This window comes from Sturnira hondurensis, unplaced genomic scaffold (genome assembly GCF_014824575.4).
Source record: "Sturnira hondurensis isolate 20B ecotype Veracruz unplaced genomic scaffold, ASM1482457v3 Scaffold0003166, whole genome shotgun sequence".
NCBI classification, from domain to species: Eukaryota; Metazoa; Chordata; class Mammalia; order Chiroptera; family Phyllostomidae; genus Sturnira; species Sturnira hondurensis.
Genome location: NW_028075797.1, coordinates 4,833,228 through 4,856,339, shown reverse-complemented (window position 1 = coordinate 4,856,339; position 23,112 = coordinate 4,833,228). Strand labels below are relative to the sequence as shown.

At 40.9% G+C, this 23,112-nt stretch overlaps 1 protein-coding gene and 1 long non-coding RNA gene across 4 annotated transcripts in view; one reads left to right on the top strand and one right to left on the bottom strand.

The window, feature by feature from the left end:
- The window catches only part of LOC118984025 (general transcription factor II-I repeat domain-containing protein 2B), a 54,223-nt gene extending 36,393 nt beyond the window's left edge, over positions 1-17,830 (bottom strand). For all 3 annotated transcript variants that reach the window (XM_037041739.1, XM_037041740.1, XM_037041741.1), the window contains exons 1-3: positions 17,602-17,830; positions 7,712-7,815; positions 4,259-4,397 (exon numbers count right to left, since the gene is read on the bottom strand). In XM_037041739.1, the coding sequence (XP_036897634.1) occupies positions 4,259-4,397; positions 7,712-7,810 (238 nt within the window). In that variant the 5' untranslated portion in view covers positions 7,811-7,815; positions 17,602-17,830. The remainder of the gene's footprint in view (positions 1-4,258; positions 4,398-7,711; positions 7,816-17,601) is intronic.
- On the top strand, positions 17,259-18,463 carry LOC118984027 (uncharacterized). The gene is made up of 2 exons (XR_005065851.1): positions 17,259-17,362; positions 17,828-18,463. It is a non-coding gene; the product is annotated as an uncharacterized LOC118984027 (long non-coding RNA).
- The last annotated feature ends 4,649 nt before the right edge of the window (positions 18,464-23,112 follow it).

Here is a 23,112-nt window from a genome sequence, read left to right as displayed (position 1 = left end):
AAAAATCGAAAAAACAACGGGTAATGAAACAACACTGTAAGCCTAATGGACATAACAGACACGGCCACCTGACAAAAGGAGAGTGTGCATTCTTCTCCAGTGCACACAGACCACCCTCGAGGATAGACCAGCTGTCAGGCCCCAAAACAAATCTTAACCAATTCAAGAAGATCAAAGTCATACAAAGTCATCTTTTTTTAAATCCAAATGGAATGAAACTAGAAATCAATAGCATAAAGAAAACTGGAAAACCTACAAATATGTGTAAATTAAACAATGAATCAAAGAAGTCACAATGGAAATTAGAAAATACCTTGAGACAAATGAAAATGAAAATACAACATACCAAAACTTATGGCTTGTAGCAAAAGCAATGCTAACAGAAAAGTTTGTAGACAAAAATTAGCATTTTTAAAAAAGATCTCAAATCAACAAACTAATGTTTACATTTCAAGAAACTAGAAAAGAGCCCTGGCCAGCTAGTTCAGTTGGTTAGAGCGTTGTCCTGATACACCATGGTTGTGGGTTCGATCTCTGGTCAGGGCACATACAAGAAGCAACCAAGGAATGCATCAATAAGTGGAACATAATCAATCTCTTTCTCCCTCTCTTCCTTTCGCTCTTTCTCATATCAATAAATAAAATATTTTAAAAAGAAACTAGAAAAGAAGAGCAAACTAAACGCAAAAGTACCAGAATGAAGGACAAAATAAAGACTAGAGCAGAGACAAATGAAATAGAGAATAGAAAAACAATTAAAAAATCGATGAAACTAAGAGTTAGGTTTTTTTAAAAGGTCAAATAAATTGAAAACCCCTTAGCTAGATTAAAAAGGAGAAAATTCAAATAACTAAAATCAGAAAGGAAAGAAAGGACATTACAACCAATGCCTGAGAAATAAAGAGAACTGTAAGAGAATATTATGAGTAATTGTATACCAACAAATTGGATAACCTAGAAAAATAGGCATAAATTCCTCAAAACATATAACCCACCAAGACTGAACTCTGAAGAACTATAAAATCTGAACAGATCAATAATGAGTAAGGGGACTGAATCAATAACGAAAAATCCCCCAACAGTGAGAAGCTGAAGACCAGATGGATTCACTGGAGAATTCTATCAAATATTTTAAGAACTAACAGCAGCCCTGGCTGGTGTAGCTCAGTGGTTTGAGCTCAGGCCTGCGAACCACACGATCCTGGTTTGATTCCCAGTCAGGGCACATGCCTGGGTTGCAGGCCAGTTCCCAGCAGGGGACTCATGAGAGGCAACCATACATTGATATTTCTCTCCTTCTCTCCTTCCCTTCCCCTCTAAAGATGAATAAATAAAATCTTAAAAAAAAAGCCTGGCTGGCGTAGCTCAGTGGATTGAGCATGAGCCTGCGAACCAGAGGATCGCGGTTCGATTCCCAGTCAGGGCACATGCCTGGGTTGCAGGCTGGTTCCCTGCAGGCCAACTCCCAGCAGGGGATGCACGAAAGGCAACCATACATTGATGTTTCTCTCTCTCTCTCCTTCCCCTCTAAAGATACATACATAAATAAATAAATAATCTAAAAAATTTTAAAAAAAGAACAGCAATTTCCTGAAACTCTTCCACGCAATATAATTGGAAATTTTAACAATCCATTGGCAGTAATAGATAAATACAAGGAGGCAAAATCAAAATGATACAGATGAATTGAGTAACATTATTTAACAACCTGACCTACTTGGTCTATTAACTGCAGACTGTTTTTAGGTGCATATGGAATAGTCACCAACATAAATGATATGCTAGGTCATAAATTAGGGCTTGATAAATTAAAAAATATTAAAATCATATTGAGCATATTTTTGGAGCACCACTGAATTTTAATTAGCTATAAATAAAATCCCCAAACATAAAGAAATTAAGAAATGTTCTTTTAAGTAACTATGGGTTGAAAAAAATTACTAGGGGTATTAGAAAATATTTTGAACTAAATGATAATAAAAACACAACATTCAAAGTCTTTGGAATACAACTAAAGCAGAACCTGAAGAGAAAATCATAACTTCAATATTTTCTAAAAGTCAATGACCTAAGCTACCAAATCAAAAAGCTACAAGAGAAAAGCAAATAAATCCAAAGAAATAATAAATAAGGAAATAATAAAGATAAGAGCAAAAATAACTGACAAAGAAAACAGACAAAGAAAATCACAAAGTTGAAAGTTGGCTCATTGGAAAGATAAGTAAAATAGATGAATTCCTTACAAAATTTATCAAGAAAAAAAAGAGAAAACACAAATTATCAATATCAGAAACTAAAGTAGAGAAATCAATACAGAGTAAAATTATAAAACAAATATTACAACCCATTTAATGCCAATTAATTTGACAACTTAGATGAAATAAAGAAATTAAAAATAAAGTTTACTGAAATGGGTGCAAAAGGAAATAGAAAACATAAACAGCCCTATATCTGAAAAAATTAGCATGCAATTGTGAAACTTTAAAAGTCTCTGTAACTAGTTTTCAACAATTAGATATCCAATTGCCAGCTGACATTAATGAACTGAGAATACCCCCTTCTTGTTCATCGATCACATACTCACCATACCCACTGCTGCCTTTTGCAATCAGTCTTCATGATAGCACAGACCCCACATTTTGGTGTTAGGAGTCAGTCCGAATCAATCAATCTCATATATATATGAAAGCCTCCTGTGAGTGGGAAGGGAGCTGGTGGACACGCCCAATCTCAGCCTGTTTCTTTCTTTCTTTTTTTTAATATTTTATTTATTTATCTTTTTAGAGGGGAAGGGAAGGAGAGAGGAAAGAAACATCAATGTATGGTTGCTTCTCGTGCATCCCCTACAGGGAACTGGCCCCTGCCGGAAACTGGCCTGCAACCCAAGCATGTGTCCTGACTGGGAATCAGCCTGTTTCTTAAAGTCACTTGGGCGTTGCGGTCTCCTTCCCAGGCCCTGAGCCCCTTTGGTCACATGTCCTGCCTTTCTGGTGTCTGAGAGATGGCTCCAAAGGAGCTTGTTCTCTCTCTCTCCCTGTACATCTCTGAGGCCCCTTCCAATTTTAGTCCTGTTCCATGTTCCCCATATCTCCCCCAGCTGCTCCCCTTGGCAAACACTGTGCTGATGGGCTCCTTCAGAGTCTGACCAAGGTGATGTTGTGTGAGTCGCGCAACAGGACTCAGGCATCATCCTCGAAAAAAGTTATATATATAATTTTAATTAAAAACAAATGTCTATCTATCAAATCAAGCTCACACACACACACACAAATGCATCAAGATCACTCACATGTACACATATATGTGTGTACATATATACCCTCTGCCAGCCCTTGGGGACATCTACATACCTATATATCGATATCTATATGTATATCTATTTCTATATCTATCTCTATATCTACCCTTTGATTAAACTTTCTTCTTTTTCTTTCTTGATTCCAGGAGAGACAAAATTGCTAACTCAATACTTGGTAGATGACCTACAGCAGTACAGTCAGTCACTATAGAAAACGCTGTAACACCTTAGAGCAGCGATTTTCAGCTGGTGTGCCATAAGAGTTTTTAAAACACGTCACACCTGCTTGTTTAGTCAGGGGCACTCACCCCTTTCCCTTCAGGCTGTCAAATTAAAAAATGACAACAGCCAACACAACAGCTGTCCAGTATGAATGAATCAAAATTACACCTATTTTTTTTCAGATTGGCAAAAAATGTATTTTTGGTGTGCTGCAGAATTTTAGTACTTAGTTTATGTGTTCCATGAGATGAAAACAGTTGGAAACAGGTGCCTTGGAGTGTAATTTCCCTACAATGTGACCACATTGCTCATTAGTGTCCCTGGGCACTCGTAACACACGCCAGCACATAAAAAGGGGGAAAGGAGTATAATGGTTATTAACCAAAAATAATATCTAATAAATCCTGATGGAGTTTTACCCTTTTTGGGGGGAAGGAGCAAAATAAGAGTATTTTTTTAAATGTGGGCTTATTTTAGGAATCGAAGACAATTTACTGTATGTGCTTCACACACCGTCTGCAAACCTGAGTGCCGCCGCGGACCCACAGCCAGAGGCGATGGCTGTGTTCCCGACTCACTGTCCTCAGCAGCTCTTCCCTGCTGTGTCCAGGCAGAGGAGGTGTGTCAGCACTGTTTTAGAATAATGCTTATGATAGCTTAGAAGAAAAGATTACATAAGACTTGCCTGCAAATACTTTAAGATTTAGGAACACAAAGGATAAAATTGCTAACACCTACAATATTGTGCAAAGTCCTTCTGCAAATCCGTCCTGGCATTGACAAAGGCTCGTCCTCTTTCAGTTCCCACGACAAACACGTCTGTTTCATACACTGCGATGCAGGCCACTTCTGCCTTGGACTTGGCCAGTTCTTTGCACTGAAACACAAAGAATGAAGTGTTTTATTCAAAGGCAGATCCAGACCTTGTAGGGCCTAAGAGGTCTGCTTTAAGAAAACACAAAATTTTAGGTACTAAATGAATATTTATTTAGAATGAGAAAAATCACCAAGAGAAAAAACCAAATTTATCAAGCAAATACCATCAACATCACAAAACCTGGAGAAGAACATATTTTTATTAACTACCTGTGATATTGTGATTTACAGTAAAAATATATTTATTTGGTCTTTGTCCCCTGTTCCTGGCACACAGCTTCTCAAGCCCTTGGAAGTCTCTAAGTGAACAGAGGAATAAAGGTGAGGTCTGTGACCTGTTCTGGCAAATGAATCAAATCTGAGGAGGGGGTTGTGGGAACCCCCACTGACGACAGACCAGACACGATAGATCAGAAGCACAGGTGACAACCTTGACTGCAACTGGCATCTAAAGAGGGGGCAGTCATGTGGGACTGAGCTGGCAGATCAGATGCTGTCCTTGGATAGAGGGTGTCTGAACTGAGCTGAAGTGCGGGACACCAGCTGGGGCTGGAAAAGTGCTGGCTGGTGTGGGCAGCCTGCCCGGCACAATGCAATTAGGTGCAGAGTCTTTTTTCCTATGCTTTTGGCTATAGACTTTTAGACTGCCTCTTCCTATGACAATAATTTTTAAATATCATTTTAATAATTTAACATTTCCTCCATCATGGTTGATTACATTTTTATTATTAAAGGTAGGAATGCATAAAACATGAAACCTCATACACAGACATACTTGCAGGTTTATGGTCTACAGACAAGCATTCTGATACATTCTACTCTGTGTAATTCCTTTTAAGAAGTTAAAAGAATGTTCGGTGTATTTATAACTACATATGCTACATTACTGGGTATATTCCTGACAAAGAACTTTGGTTTCTAAAAGGCATCAGTGAAAAACAAATCCTCTGTCTACAATTTAACGTTTCATGAGTAGAACTGCCCCCAGACTAGCTTCCAGCTCTGTACATTTAAAACCTTTTGTCTCCACTACCCAGATATGTCCACACCACAATTCGACCTCAGGCTTTGTCCCCTGATGTCATGCTACTGAATGAGTGGACACAGTGGACTGCAGGAATAATCCTGGAAACTATTCCTACACTGAGATGTGCAGCAATAACTTATCCAGCCATAAGAATAACAGCAAGCCACATAATACCACTAACCTAAAACTAAAGGTATCCCCAGCCCCACTTCCCCTTCTCAGGACCCCAGAGATGAAATGTACACTCCTACGTCACCTGTCACGGTGATTCGATTGGCAGGACAAAGGCCCTGCACAGCTGTCCCTGACCTCATCCCCAGACCCTATAAACAGGGTGCCTAACACGGCAAAAGGGAGTTTGTAGACATGACTGTCTATAGGATCTTGAGATGGGAAGATACTTTTGGACTATCCAGGGTAGCCCAGTGTATCATGAGGATCCTGACAAGGAAGAGAAGGAGGCGGCAGGAGATGTGACAGTGGAATCAGAGAGCAGAGTGGTGCACGGGCTGGGAGGGGCCACAAGCCAAGGGGCCTGGGGGGCTTCTGGGAGCTGGGAAAGGCCAGGCACAGAGTCCCTTCGGGAGCCCCTGGAAGGAACGCAGGTCTGTTGACACCTTGATTTTAGCCCCACAAAGCCCATTTTCTGCCTTCTGACCTTCAGAATGATCAGATAATACATATATGTGCTGCTTAGAGCCATGAAGTTGGTGTCGTTTGTTTATGGCAGCCACAGGAAACCAGTACAGGGACTGTAACAGGGAGACAGCAACCTTCACCAATGTGGTTAAACTATCTTATTCTAGCAAGTTCGACAAAAACACACGTGCCCTTATTGCTGGGACTCTCCCAGGACCACGGAAGGACCAGGGCAAGCGGGAGCCCGGAGCTCAGGCTCCTTTAGCTTCACAGCAAACCCATTTATGTCAAAGAAGCCCAAAATTCAGCAGTTGATCTAACATGGAGACCCTGGTTCCAGGCGAAGGCACCAAATGTTAGCCTCACTTTGGTTGCCATCAGTAGAAAAGATCTTTCTGAAAGCATTTTTCTCATTATGAAATATGCATATTATAAAATCTTAGTGATAGCAGATACGGAAAAAGAAATGTGTATGCTCATACATGGGTGTACGTGAGAGTTACGTGTGTTCTTGGCATTTTGCCAATTGACCCAATAATAGTCTTTATAGGAAAATAAAAATAAATAAATAGCTACATATATATATATTTTTTCTGGTCAGAAATCCAACCCAGGGCCCTGGCTGGCGTAGCTCAGTGGATTGAGCGCAGGCCTGCGAACCAGAGGATCGAGGTTCGATTCCCAGTCAGGGCACATTCCTGGGTTGCAGGCCGGTTCCCTGCAGGCCAACTCCCAGCAGGGGATGCACGAAAGGCAACCATACATTGATGTTTCTCTCCCTTTCCTTCCCCTCTAAAGATAAATAAATAAATAAATAAATAAAATCTTTAAAAAAAAAAAAAAAGAAATCCAACCCAGGGTCCCATTTTCTATTTGGTATCCTGTCTCTTCAGTCTCCTTCCATCTGGAACAGTTTCTTCATCTTTCATGATGCTGATATTTATATAAGTCCAGTCCATTATTTTGTCGAATGTCCCTTAACTTGGGTTTTGTACTTGGGTTTGTCGAATGTCCCTTAACTTGGGAAAAGATTGTTCAAACGATCTTTTCCCCATCAGACTGAGGCTGTGCACTTCGGGTGGTAATGCCACAGAACTGGGTCTGCTCCTTCTAAGGGCATCATAGCAAGAGACACACGATGTTATTCTGTCCCATTTGTCACTCGACTCCTGGGGCTGTCTGTGGGCTTTCTCCACTTTTATAAACTTACTGGTTTTCCCTTTCTTAATCAGTTAAGTATTTTGTGATCAGATACTTTGAGGGTATAAAAATTTAGCCTCAAATTCTCACACATAAGGTGAAGTTTACATTTGGATGTAAACAGATGCATGTAAGTGGCTTATTAATTTACCTTTGAATTTAGACAAAATATATTCTCAAACAAGGTGATACAAGTGCCTTCATTAAATTTTCAGATCTGGAAAGCTTAAATTTATATCATTAAATCCATAATGTAAGAAAAACAAAAAAAAGAGAATTAAGAGAATTATCCGCCAAGCCCATCACCCTCTGTGAAGAAGGGTGAGTGAACACCGACAGGAAGCAAACTCAAGTTGAATATTAAACACGACAGTGCAGTGTGTCACAGTTCTGGTATTTCTACAGCCACCCAACCACGGCTCATGTTACAGAACCATAGACCGTCTCACCATGGACTCCAGAGCAGACACGAGGAACGTGACCACCATCCTGCTCTCTGAGGACGCCTCATTTTCGATGGGCAGGGCAGACATCGCTACTTGGGCCATGATCCCTGTGCAAGAGAAGAAGAGAGTGAGTGGGAGAAACCCAGTGTCCTGCCAAACACACACTTAGAGCTGTGAGGGTCCTCGCCTGACCTCATTCAAACCCTCCTGAGTGTTGAAGAAATTGGCACTTAAAGACATTAAGTGATTTACCCAAGACCTCTGTATAGAAATGCTAACTTTCACACAGTGTACTTTCCACTCAATCTAGACATCCGTCACCTCCTCACAAAGTAAATTCAGGTGTTATGCCAGAGAAGCAGGTTAGCTACTTCCTAGCTGACCTGGGGAAGGAAATGGCCCTTACTGACCCAGTGATGTTCTGTCCGATTTCAGCACGGCAGTGCCAGGTACCACAACCCGTTCACATACACAGAAAAAGGAGATGAGGGGGTTTGCACACTAAAGACGGGGAGAGAAAAATCCCCTTTCCTTTTCTGTTAGGACTTCTCCTACTTAAAAGCTTACTTCAAATTTTGCCAAAGTCTATATTGGTAGCATTGAAATTTTTCTTTGAAAAAGTTTCTCTAATACCATAGAATGTTTTTTAATATTAAGCACACAACAGTTAATACCTGTCATGCCCCTGCCATAGTAGGCTTAATTACATTTGTAATGAAAAGGTACATAAAGCAGGACAGGTTGCTGGTGCTGACAGAAGCTTATGTGGAGTCGGAGGCACGATGCGATGGTCCCCATAGAACCAGCTGCCGCGAGAGCCAGGTTGCTTGTTCCCGACTACCCAGTGCTGCACCCCCAGTGGGCTGCACCCAGGCCCCTATTCTATGAGGGAGACACTAAGTCATCCCCCTCACGTTAAAATCAAGGATACCCCGCATTTTATGAGCCCATTCAAATGAAATGTCCAGAATTCGGAAATCTGCAGAGACCAAGATCAGTGGTGGCTCAGGCCCGAGGGGAGGGGCAGCTGCAGGGCCCAGCATTTCTTTAGGGCGCGATGAAAATGTTCCACAGTGGACTGTGGTGATGACCACACGACAATGAATACACAAAAAACCATTTAATTGTACACTCTAATGGGCGAATTGGGTGGTGTGTGAATTTTAGCTAAACAAAGCTGTTTTTAAAAATCAGATGAAGTCAGGTGGGTGGAGGAGGGCACGAGGGGGATAAATAGTAATGGAAAAGATACAATAAAAAAACAAACAAAATCAAATGAAATAAAAAATAAAATAAAGTGCAATAAAATAGAGGCTGGATGAAGAAAAAGAAGATTAACACTCAGAGAACCACACTAGGAGCCAGTGCTTCTCCCACAATCCAATTCAACACTCGCACACTCTCTTAAGGGAAACATCACTCCCGTGGAAGCATTGAGAGTGGGGAGAGGGCCTGTCAGGGCTGTGCAGCTGGACCACAGGGAGCAGGGCTGGGCCACAGCGGAGGGGCACACCAGCACACCGAAGCCCTAGATAAAGCACCTCCAAGGGGCGGGTGCCCCACGATTAGAGTGACCACATGTCCAGGCCAGGACAGTCCTTCACCTTGCCTTGCAGGTGAGGTTGGTCACAGCACTCCCTTCCCTCTCAGGTGCCTGGAGGGTGCATTACACAATGTTCTCACGCAGGCGCTTTGTGAAATGGAAAACATCATGAGGACATGCGTGGTGTGTTCTTAAAACCACCTCCAGGCTCAGAGGTCCCCGGATGAAGCGATCAGAGTGGGCATCATCCCTGAGCTCAGACACTGTCCATGTCTGCATGCTTTACTTAGCAAGAAGAAAAATGGTTAAAATGACGGTTTGTTCTTTCCTGTTAAGTAAAGGAATGTTTTTATCATATTATAAAAATTCTTTCAACTGATATAAACTAGATCATCATTAGAATTGTTTCATTTCTTTGATTATTAAAGGTGAAATACCTGTTCATGTCATAAAAATTTAATTAAGGTGTAATTTACATATGGTGACTTCACCCTTTTCAGTGTATAGTTTTATATGTTTGGACAAATATAAGTCTATAGCCACCACTAAAACCAAAGTATAGGATGGATAGTTCCATCACTCCCCAAACCATGACTCTTTGCAGTCAATTTCTGGCCTGTCCCCACCCATAGCTGACTGGCTTCAGTCCCCGTAGCTTTGCCTGTCCCAGAATGTCACGTGAATGCAATCTCATGCTGTGCTGTTCACTGTATCAGTATTTTTTTATCACTGAGTTTACCATTGTAGGGATGCAACACAATTTACATCACCAGTTAAAGAACTTTTGTGTTATTTGCTGGGTTTTTTTTTTAATGATTGTGAATAAAGGCACTAAAACCATTCACATGTAGGTTTTGTGTCGACCTAAGTACCTAAGTTTTCACTTCTCTTGTGTAAATACCTGAAAGGGGTTTGCTAGGTCTGATTGTAAGTACTTTTTTAGCTTTGCAAGGAAGTATCCAACTGTTTCCCAAAGTGAGTGTACCACTCCGTGTCCCCCTTGCTAACACAGAACTCCAGCTGCTCTGCATCGTTGTCAACACGGAGTATTAACAGCTTAAAAATAACTTCAGCCATCCTAATGGGCAGGCAGCGATACCACTCTGTGGTTGAAATTTGCATTTTCATAGTGTCTAATAGATGCTGGGCATCTTCTCATAAGCTTATCTGCCATCCGTATACCATCTTTGCTGAAATGTCTGTTCAAATCTTTTGTCCATTTAAAAACTGGACTGCTTCCTTATTTTTGTACTGAATTTAGAGGATTCTTTACATATTCTGGAGACAAGACCTTTATACGTGATGTGTGAAAGTTTTCCCTTTTGCTGGAGAGAACATCACTGGGCAACTGTAAAACTTAATGAGGAGCCCTGGCCACTGTGACTCAGTTGGTTGGGCACTGTCCCACAGGCCGAAGGTCGCAGATTCCATTCCAGGTGAGAGCACGAGCCCGGGTTGCAGGTCAGGGTGTGTGTGAGAGGCAACCGACTGGTGTTTCTCACATTGATGTTTCCCTCTCTTTTTTCCTCAACTTCCCCTCTCTCTAAAAATAAATTAATAAAGTCTTTAAGAAAACTTAATGAGGTTTTAGCGTTGTAATGAATTAAGGTTAATTTTGATTGTAATATTCCTGTTGTGCAGGAGAATATTCTTGTTTACAGAAAACACTCATGGTCACATATTTGGGGTGATGTGCCCCCGGGTTGATAATTTCCCTTATGTAGTTCGATACAAAGAAAAGTTCTTTGTATTAGACTTGCAATTTTTTGTGAGTTCAAGATTGTTTCAGATTTTAAAAAATTACTTACAAAAATTGACCTAAATATATGTCACTTACGTGTTCATTTCTGTTTTCAATAATTATATGGTCAGTAGTATGTGATTCCTTTTGGGAAAATCAGTATCTAGAATGTTCATCAAGAATTCAGATGAAATAATTTCATGTGAAGAAGCAAAACTTGAAATGATTTCTATTTTATTCAGACTATGTTCATTGGCAAAACTAGACTTTTCATTCCAATTTCTTGTCTGTATTTTTTAAATTAACTGCATTACGAGGTTGAAATATTAAAATTATTTTCCCATAGAAGTTATAGATATCTCACAGATTTCTATAAAATAAACTGTAAATATACTGAACATTAGTTCATTTTTTATTTAAAGTTAGGCAAATATTTGTTTTAAAAAAGCATTAATGGGACTTCCGCCAAGATGGAGGCATAGGTGGAAACACTGTGCCTTCTCCCACAACCAAGTTTAAAGACAGCAAAGTTTTAGGAACAAAAACACAGCCAAAACACAGAAAATTGAACTGTATGGAAGTCCGACAAGAACGAACCACTCAGCCAGACCAGTAAGAGGGGCGGAGCCAGCAGCAGAGTGGGATTGGCCTGCAAAGACCATTGGGTCCAACCGACCCAGGAGCAGAGGCAGAGGCTGTTGGTGGATCCCAGGTGTGGGGCGGCGACAGGCGGATCCAGTGAGGGCGTAGGGTGGCTGGCTGACTGTGGTCATACATTCACACCCCAAGCGAAGGAGCAAACAGTGAGACAGACCGCTCAGGCTAGGGCCCCAGCAACGGGAATTAGAGCCTGAAAGCACCAAGTGGAAAGACTTTCTCGGGGTCGAGGGGCCGGGAGAGGCTCCCAGGCTCAGAGAGTTCACTGGAGAGACCCACAAGGTCCTGGAGAGTACATGGGCTCACACACCTGGGAACCAGCACCAGAGGGGCCCAATTTGCTTCTGGAAAGCCACAGAGGGGACAGAAATCTGAGAGAGAACAGAGCAAAGTGCCATTTTCCCCCTCTCTGACCCTGCCCCCACATACAGTGTCACAACTCAGCGACTGGGTCCCCCGGCCCTGGTGAACACCTAAGGCTCTGCCCCTCAAACATAACAGGTGCAAACAGACCAAACATTATGACTCAAGAACAGTTCAAAGCCCCAGAGCCTATAATTCTAAGTGACCAAGAAATAGCCAGCCTTTCAGATGCACAGTTCAAAATACTGATGATCAGGATACTCACAGAATGGGTTGATTTTAACCACAAATTAGAGGAACATATGAAGGCTAAACTGATTGAAATGAAGGGAAATGCACAGGAAACCAATAGTGATGGAAAGGAAATTGGGACTCAAATCAAGGGAGTGGACCAGAAGGAAGAAAGAAACAACCAAAGAGAAAAGAAGGAAGAAACAAGAATTCAAAAAAGTGAGGAGAGGCTAGGAACCTCCAGGACATCTTAAAACGTTCCAACATATGAATTATAGGGGTACCAGAGGGGAAAAGAAACAGCCACGAGTGGAAAACTTATTTGAACAAATAATAAAGGAGAACTTCCCCACTCTGGCAAAGGAAATTGACTTCCAGGAAATCCAGGAAGCTCAGAGAGTCCCAAAGAAGTTGGACCCAAGAAGGAACACACCAAGGCACATCATAATTACATTAGCCAAGATTAAAATGAAGGAGAGAATTCTAGAAGCAGCAAGAGATAAGGGGACAGTCACCTACAAAGGAGTGCCCATCAGACTGTCAGTGGATTTCTCAAAAGAGACCTTACAGGCAAGAAGGGGCTGGAAAGAAGTATTCCAAGTCATGAAATCCAAAGACCTACATCCAAGATTGCTCTATCCAGCAAAGCTTTCACTTATAATGGAAGGACAGATAAAGTGCTTCTCAGATAAGGTCAAATTCAAGGAGTTCATCATCACCAAGCCCTTATTATATGAAATGTTAAAGAGACTCATCTAAGAAAAAGAAGATAAAAAATACAAACAGTGAAAGGCCAGCAAATTCATAGTTATTAACAACCACACCTAAAACAAAAGCAAACTAAGAGGACAGCTAGATCAGGAGTGGAACCATAGAAATGAAGAACACATGGAGGGTTAGCAACAGGGGAGTGGGAGGAGGAGAGTGGAGGAAAAGGTACAGAGAAAAAGTAGTATAGATGGTAGGTAGAAAATAGACAGGGGGAGGGCGAGAATAGTATGAGAAAGGTAGAAGCTAAAGAACTTGTGACACATGGACATGAACTAAACGGGGGAAATGGTGGGGGGTGTGTGCAGGGTGGAGGGAAATGAAGGGGGGGAGTTGAAAAACTGTAATGGCATAATCAATCAAATACATTTTTTTAAAAAAAGCATTAATGGAGGGTAAATGCACATAGTTATAAAGATATACCTACAACCAAAACTCTTCAGAACATTATTGATATTTAAAATTATGACTAAGAGCCCTGGCTGGTATAGCTCAGTGGATTGAGTGCGGGCCTTCGAACCAGATTACCGCGGTTCGATTCCCAGTCAGGGCACATGCCTGGTTGCAGACCGGTTCCTGGCAGGGGCCAGTTCCCAGCAGGGGATGCACAAGAAGCAACCATACATTGATGTTTCTCTTCCTCTCTCCTTCCCTTCCCCTCTAAGGATATATAAATAAATATTTTTAAAAAATTATGACTAAGAAACTGGTATTCTTGCCCTGGCTGGTGTAGCTCAGTGGATTTTAGATGTAGAGTGTGAGCTGTGAACCAAAAGGTCGCCGGTTCGATTCCCAGTCAGGGCATATGCCTGGGTTGCAGGTCAGGTCCCCAGTGGGGGCCATGTGAGAGGCAACTACACATTGATACTTCTCTCCCTCTCTTTCTCCCTCCCTTCCCCTCTCTCTAAAAATAAATAAATAAATACAATCTTTTAAAAAAAAGGAAACTGGTATTCTTGACCATTATCTTTCAGAATAAACTACTTCAAACACTGTTTAAAAAAAACAAAGGCAAGATCTCATACAGCAGAGTCCTATTTACAATGGAAGTAGGTACTCCCAAAGGTAAATTCAAGCATCGTCCAAGTTATCCAAGGGAGCAGTATCTGTCCCAGAAAGACTATTCAAGCAGGGACTGGCAAATTCCAGGTTCCCAGCTCATGCTTGCTGCTCCTGTATCGGAACGGCAGAAAGTGCCTAAAATATTTTAATAGGCACTCTTCTCCTTTCATTTTTGCAGCTCAACCATACTGTGATTCCATTGTCTATTATTTCACACAATTCTTTCCTTAGAGAAGACTCCAACAGAGCCTTACTCTAAAACACAAAAGTAAATTGCTTGATCAATATCTGTTAGTGCCAGTGGTAAAGATAATTGTTTCTGCTAATTACACCACTGCAATCCCTAAGAGGACTGTGATGTCAAACTCTGGTTTTTGAGAGAATAAAAGAATAGGCTGAATGAAAGTAGGTGGATCTCAAAATGATATTAGTTGGTATCAACTAGGATACCAGCAAAAATTTTAAAAATGCATGTTTTATAATTACTGCTTTGTTTGTATCTTTTACTTAATGAATCTAGGCAGAAACTTTTCGTCTTTTATATTTTTTAATTTAGAACACACCATGCATTAATACAACATTAAAAATAATGAAATATGGTTATAAGCTAACATGGGGTTCCCCCCACACTATACATTTCCCTGAGAAAAAAATCTTTTCATCCCAATAAAACTAAAAATTCTTTTTTTTTAAACTAAAAATTCTTGACAACGAAAGCTTGTACCACAGAATAAAATCTCCCAAAGTTTATATGGTAATTAACTTCTTTTCTGTCACAGATTTTATATAACACTTAATTTTTTGCTCTTTAGAAACTGGACATGTAAACTAAAAAAGACTCTCAAATCTCACATAGCTCCCTTAGCAATCCTGGAGGACTGTCTTGCCTTTTCGACATAGTATTTTAATAAATCTAGAACAGGGGTCAACAATCTGCAGTCTGTGGGTCAAATCCAGACTGCCACCTATTTTTATAAATAAACCTTTATTGGAACACAGCCTCATTCATTTACATCTTGTCTATGGCCATTTTCCCACCAAGGCAGGGTTGTATGCATGTGACAGAGAGCACATGCTGCTGAAGCCGAAAATATTATTTGGCCTTTTACAGAGAAACTTTGCCCATCCCTGATCTAGAATTCATTTCCATCACTCACAATTTTCATCACTTGGAATGTCATCCACTCTGTTTATCAAACCTCTGAAATCTTGAAATGGAGGCCTGGTTTATTTTTTAGAATGTTTCTAATTTTGTTTTCTGAAGGTTAATTTTTCAGGTCTCTAAGGTCTTGATTTTTTAATTAACAAGTTCCTGAGATGCCACCTTCTCCAGAACTCAGTATTCAACAGAAATGTACTGAGATGGTCAAAAGGTACAAACTCCCAGTTTAAAATAAGTCAGTCCTGGGATGTAATGTAATGGTGACTACAGTTAACAATACTGTACTAAGTTGCAAACAGAGTAGATCTTGAGAGATCTCACCACAAGAACAAAAAATTGTAATATATGAGGTGATGAATGTCTACTCTTATTGTAGCAATTATTCACAACACATACATATTATCAAATCACTACAGTGGACACCTAAAACAATATTATATGTCAATTATATCTCAATAAAACTCAAAATAAAAAAAGTAACAAATTTCACAAAGTATTCTTTCTATTCTGCAATGATACAGGAGTATGGAAAAGAAATATAAGTAACATGTATTTTCAATAGAATTTAAATGATTAACAAATGGTAAAGTTGTTTAGCTTAGCCAAATGCACTGACAAAAATTTTAAAAAACCACCACCAAAAATGTATTGAGCACCTCATATGTGAAAACATACATACTGACAGGATGGGCATGGAAGAAACAAAGATGAATAAAACCCACTTCCTGCACATATGAGGAGGTGAGGTGGACCTGCACGAATAGGGCAAATAGCAGGTAACAACGGTAAAATGAAAGCCAGACACCCTTCAACTGCTCCAGGGCATGTGGGAACACAGAGCCAACAACTGGGCACTTGAGCAAGTTCTTCAGCCTGAGAATGAGGGAAAAAACTGTCCCAGTGGAAGGTGTGGGCAAAGCTGTGGGCAGAAAACATCAGGGGCTAAACAACAGGCAGGAGGGAAGAACCGCGACCTCCCAATCGCCACTGCAGAGTAACACCTTCTGCAGCTGGCGCCAAGCCCTGTGTCCACTGAAGGCAAGGTGGCTAGTCACACTGATCAAGCCTTCCTCTCCAAGTGGAAGAAAAGAGGAAGAAAAGGCTGCTTAATTCTTCAGTTGCAGCTCTGAACAATATCCAACCTCCTATCTAAACATGTTTATTTCAAATTCCAGCATGAAACTAAACTAAAAAATTTCCCCCTTAAAACACAAAACTTGGCCCAGTTATTCTTTCTTGATATATATCCAAGTTAAAAACATATGTACACAGAAACACACACACAAATGCTCACAACATTATTCATAACAGCCAAAAAAGTGGAAACAAACCAAACTGACATTGACAGAGAGTGAAAATGTGTTATACTCATACAATGATTATTCAGCATAAAAAAGAATCAATCAAACCATCTAAGGCCCTGGCTGGTGTAGCTCAGTGGATTGAGTGGGCTACGGACCAAAGGGTGGCCAGTTAGATTCCCAGTCTGGGCACATGCCTGGGTTGCAGGCCAGGTCCCCAGTGTGGGCCATGGGAAAAGCAACCACACATTGATATTTCTCTTCTTCTCTGCCCCTCGCTATAAAAATAAATAAAATCTTTTTAAAAATCTAAGGAAAATGTTCAGAATAGTCAGAGCCATAGAGACAGAACGCCCATTAGTGGTTGCAAGGGGTTAAGGTGGGACATGGGAAATGACTGCTATTGGAATCTGGAGCTCTGAGAGCCTTTTCCCCACTTTGTCTTTAAACCATAAATGATGGACTACAGTCCTGGACGAGAAACTCTTCTTGATGCCTCTGGGTTTATTTTCTGCCATCATACCGCTGAAGACTGCCGGGCTGACCTCGTCCACTAAAAACCCCACGCAGCGGGTCACTCAGTAACGGGTAACGCGCAATGTGAGGGACAGTCAGAGAACCTTCACTATGGAACCTGGGCGCCGTTACCTAGCAACAGGTGAAACCCCGCCCCCTCGCCTAACCAATCAGTCACGCCTTCATGCAGAGCGAGACATTAGACTGGTTGTGAGCTCAGAGGCACCCAGGCCCCCGAGAGCCCAGGGCTTGCAGCATCCTCCTCCATCGCTCCGTCCAGCCAATCAGAAGGGAGAAGAATGCGCGTTCTGTGCGTAAGACCGTTGCCCCCCACCACAGGGCTTCCTCGCCCCACCCCCACTCCTTGGGCCTTACCCTCGAGCAAAGGGGTTCGGGGCCCGCCGAGCCAGCGGGGAACGGGGCTCTTCCCTCTGTGCGCCTGGGCGGGCGGCCTCCGTAAACATCCCTTTCGGAGCTGTAGGGCCCGCAGAAGGAGAAAGTTCCAAGAAAAGCACCCGCTCTTAATGGCGGCGGGGGCAGGGTACGCACCTGAGGTCCCAGCCAGTGGGCAGCGGCCGGCGGGCCGCGAGGTCCGAGGGTTAGGCCACCCGGGAGCGGCTAAAGGCCAAGGGCGGCAGCCGGGGCGACGAAGAGTTGGGGGGGTCGCGTCGTGTGAATCGTGTCGTGTGAATGGCGGTCGAGGGCCTGCTTCCCACTATTCCTCCTTTTTCTCTTTCTCCCCCTTTTTTTTTTTTTTTGGCTTCCTGGAAGGCAGCCTCAACTCGTGTGTCCGCAGCGCCCCAAGTGGGAGTTGCCGTTTCCGGTGATGCCGAATCCAGTTCAGATGCACACTGAGTTTGTTCGGAGGCTCTCAGCCCTGTTTAGCTGAAGGCTAGACGTGATCATCCCTCTCCAGCCTTTGATTGACTGCTGACACGTGTCTGGTCTCATCCCTGGATACCGCCCCCAAACGTGGACGTACTTTCTTGCGGTTATTTCATGTGCTTCGTATGGTTGAAATGTGTAGCTTTAGAGGGGTGAGGTCACAACTCCAATGCCCAGTGAAGCTGCCTTAAAGCCAGAGTTGTTTGTTATAAACTGTAACAGTGTGTCAGGACACGCTGTGTCCTTCCCAGTGACCAGTCAAGAGCTATCCATCAGTTGATGATGGCAATTTAACAAATAGTCAAGTATTACAATAGTATTTAATCTGATTGAGTTAGTTACATATTTATTTTAAATATGTCAAAAGAATAGGATAATAAAACTTTTACCCATTGTTCAGATTTAGGATATTATGCTTTCTTTATATGAAAAAAAATACTAAAAGATAACTGAAGAACGGCCTCATTTCTCTGCCTTTCCTTGACAAAAGGTAACTGCTGTCTTGAAGTTAATATGTGTTCTAATACATAGTTTCTTTTGTAAAAAGATGTGTCCCAAATATGCTGATATTTTTTAGGTGGTTAACAAAAATATGCTTCCTGGTAGATGGCTGTTTTCTTCTTTTTTCATCGACTTTCAAAGTAAAGATAATTCAACAATTAGTTGAGAAAGTACCTGCCTTTTTGACATCATTTAAAAAAGAGATGTTTGGCCCTGGCTGGGTGGGTCAGATGGTTGGAGCAGGGTCCTGACACACCAAGGCTGTGGGTTTGATCTAGGGTCAGGGCACATACAAGAAGCAAATAATGAATGCATAAATAAGTGGAATAACAAATTGGTGTTTCTATTTCTCCCTTACACTCACTCTAAAATCAAAAAAAGATATTTGAAGCCCTGGCTGGTGTAGCTCAGTGGACTGAGTGCGGGCCTGGGAACCAAATGATCGCGGTTCTATTCCCAGTCAGGGCATATGCCTGGGTTGCAGGCCAGTTCCCAGTGGGGGGACGGATGAGAGGCAACCATACATTGATATTTCTCTCCCTCTCTCCTTCTCTTCCCCTCTAAAGGTAAATAAATAAAATCTTTTTAAAAAGATATTTGAAAATGTTTGTTATGTTAGGGTTGATTCTTATTCAGTAGAGTTCTGTTCTATAAAGTCATAACAAATGCTGAACCATTTCTACCAGGGAAAATACAAGGTTAGGTTTCTTCCAGGCTCTGGTCATTACGTTTTTGTGACCCCATCAATATATAATCTTATATGTGTGTTTCTGTTTAAAGATATTTACTATATATGGTTGATTCATTAGGTAAACTCATGGCCAATAGCATTGTAACTCATGCCTAAGGAAGCTTATCTAGCATGTATTTTCTATAAAAGGCACATCATAGCCTTCTTGTGCTTAGGAACACTAGAAAACACCTTAGCACTGCACTTGAGAGGCATTTTAAATAGCAAAACCAACGAAGAGTACAAAAATATGAAAACATAGCATGAAACAGTCCAGAGAGATAGCTGAAATCAGACCGTCGCTTTGTTCTACCTCAGCTGGGAACGTGTGCAGCCAGCAACTCAAACCTGCCACTCTGCACAGGTCTTCAAAAGGTGGAATTTGAGTTTACATTTTAGTGAGTAGGTGAATTAACAAATATGAAATTTCTCTCATTTCTTTTTTTAAAAGGCTGTATTTTTCTTAGAGGGGAAGGGAGGGAGAAATGGAGAAAAACATCGATGTAAGAGAGAAACATCAATTGGCTGCATCTTGCCCCAACCAGGGACCAAACTAGTAACCCAGGCATATGCCCTGACCAGGAATGGAAACAGGGACCTTTCACTTTATAGGCTGACATCCAGCTAACTGAGCCACGCCAGTCAGGGCTCTCATTTTTTTCCTGAATCAGTTCCAGTTAACCCACCCGACTCCATTAAAAGTGCTGTTTCCAAGGTTATAAGTGACCTCCTCATTGTTAAATCTGTAGTCATTTTTCAGTCTATGAATACTTGATCGATCAGCATTTGACATAACCAATCACTACAACCTCTGAAACACTTCCAGGCTTCTAAGAAACCACACTTGATTGTTGTTCTGCCTACTTTTCTGGCTGTTTTCATTTTGTTGCAGGTCCTCTCCTCTCCACCCTTACCTGACCTTGAATGGAACTCTAACTCGGGATTTAGTTTTGGATCTCTTTCCCACCTGCTCTCACTCCTTTGATGACCTCATCCAGTTGGGACCTTAAATACCATCCAAATGGTTATGATTCAGTATGTATCTCCAGCACCAACCAGTCCCCTCAACCCCAGTCTATGTAACCAACTGCCTATGTTGAAATCTACATTTGGAGGTTAAATAAGCATCTTAAAGGGAACCTGTCTTACCCTCCCTTCAGTTCCTCCTGCAGTCTTTCCTTTCTCAATGAAACTATTCTTCAGTTACTCAGGGCGAAGACCTTAAAAGCATCCTTTACCTCTTTCATACCCAACACCAACTCTTCCAATGGCTCAATCAGCTCTAACTTAAGATTCTACCATTTTCTGGCCACCACTACCACTGCACTGGTACAAGCCAGTGTAGTCTTTCGTAATTAAGTACCACTTTATCTACTTGATTCTGCCCTTAACCTTACTCTTCAGATTATTCTTATCACAACATCCAGAAGAATTCTATAACTAAGAACTCATTCCATACCTCTGCTCAAAGTGTCCAATAACTCCATCTCAGAGTAAGAGTTCAGGTTTTAAAATGTTTCTAGACAACTAAAAAACAAACAAGCAAAATACACCATAAAGGAAAATTATGAGCAAGTTCTTGGCACTAAATTTGCCAATTTAAGTGAAATGGACAAATACCTTCAAAGACAAATTACCAAACCTCACTCAAGAGAAATAGATAACTTGAATAACTATATCATAGAAATTCAGATTTAGTTAAAAACCTTTTCACATAGAAAATTATAGACCTAGATGACTTCACTGGTGTTTTTTACTAAACATTTAAGGTAAAGAGCAATCTTCCCAAAAGCTGAAGAGAAGGAAATCTTTCTAACTCCTTTTACGGTTCCAGCATTGCCTGGATATCCAGACCAGACAAAGGCATTGCAGGAGAGGAAAAGCACATAAATGTGGAACATAAAAGAAGAACATAAATGTAAAAATTCCCAATAAACTTCTTTCATAAAAATTGTGAAAATGGTAAATTTTATTGTGTATATTTTACCACAATAAAAAATTTAAAGGTGAAAATCCTCCCACTATATGATGCAGGAATTCCATTTGCAGGTCTTTATCTAAGAGAAATGAATGTCAGTACGAAGACTTGTATATGCATGTTCACAGCAGCTCAATTCACTATATACCATGCAAGCAACAAGCCAAATGTCAACCAACAGGTGAATTAATAAGCAAATAATGGCATGTCCATAATAATGAAGTGGTACTCAGCAGTAAAAAAGAATGAATTCTGGGTATATGCAAAAACATGGATTAATCTCAAAAATCATCATACTAAGTCAAAGAATCCAGACATAAATAACCGAGTCCATATTTTATGACTATGTATAATATTATTCTAGAAAGTGCTTCATATTCTAGGACCTATTTTCACAATGGTGGAAAACATATCACTTTCTTAGCACTGACTATAAAAGACAAGAGGATGTCTTGTGGGGGGTGGAATTATGCCATATGTTGATTGTGATGATGCTCAAACAGGGGAATGAGTACATTACACATTTTTCAAAATTTATTAAACTGTACAGTTTAAATGAGTACGCTTTATTACATATAAACTATACCTCATATTAAGAAAATCAGCCTTTCACATTTCTGTTTCATGAAATGTTTAAGCATATGCAAGCACCTTGTTCTCACTAAAATATTACCACTGCTGTTTTCCAACTGCAATGATTTTAAAAAATATTTTATTTATTTTTACAGAGGGGAAGGGAGGGAGAAAGAGAGGGAGAGAGGCATTAGTGTGTGGTTGCCTCTTGAGTACCCCCTACTGGGGACCTGGCCCACAACCCAGGCATGCACCCTGACTGGGAATTGAACCAACAACCCTTTGGTTTGCAGGCCAGCACTCATCCACTGAGCCACACCAGCCAGGGCCCAACTGCAATGATTTAAAAAATTTTTTATTTACTTATTTTTAGTGAGACAGGAAGGAAGGGAAAAAGAGACAGAGAAACATCGATGCAAGAGAAAAACATCGATTTGTTGTCTCTTGAATGCACCCCGACTGGAGACAAACCTGCAACCTAGGCGTGTGCTTTGTCTAGGAATCGAACCAGTGACACTTTGCTCTGCAGGATGACCCCCAACCACTGAGCCATACCAATCAGGGCAACTGCAATGATTTTTAACTGGAGCAAATGGTTTAACGAAATAAGGCATTTGTTTAAAAATCATTGTTTACCCTGGCCAGGTGTCTCGGTTGGAGTGTTATCCTGATGTGCCAAGGTTGCAGGTTCTATCTCTAGTCAAGGCATATACAGGGGGCAACCAGTGAATGCATAAATCAGCGGAATAACAGCTCTCTCTCTCTCCCTGCTCCCTTTAAAATTCATTTACAAAATAATTCTTATTTAATCTACCTCATTATTTAGATACTTTGTATATTTTATAAACTATATATTAGTATACTAATGTGTATAAGTAATTTGTATATATTTTTTCATGCTCACAAATTTTACACATTGGGATGTGTTACCAAAATAATTTGGAGACTACTGCGCTAAAAAAGGGAAGATCCTGTTCTTAGAAAACTGAAAAGAGGAATTTATCTATAAGCAGAGGTTTAAAACCAGTCAAGAAGGTAATTGATACCCATGGTAAGATTAGAGTATACCACATTTATGTGATATAAGAAAACTCAAGGTTGTGAAGTGTCATTTTTCTCCTAGTTAATTTCTCTCAATTAGTTCATGAATTTAATGCAACCAGTAAAAACCCCAGTGGGATTTTTAAATACAATTTGACAAGATGATTTTAAAATTTATATGAAAGTAAATGTTATGAATAGCGAAGACAATGTTGTAAAAGAACAAAGAAGAGAAACTTGATTGAATGAAAATCAGAGCATACTATAAAGCTGTAGCAATTGATACCTTGTCATATTGGCTCAGGAATAAATCAGCCCTGACTGGTGTGGCTCAGTTGGTTGGAGCATCATC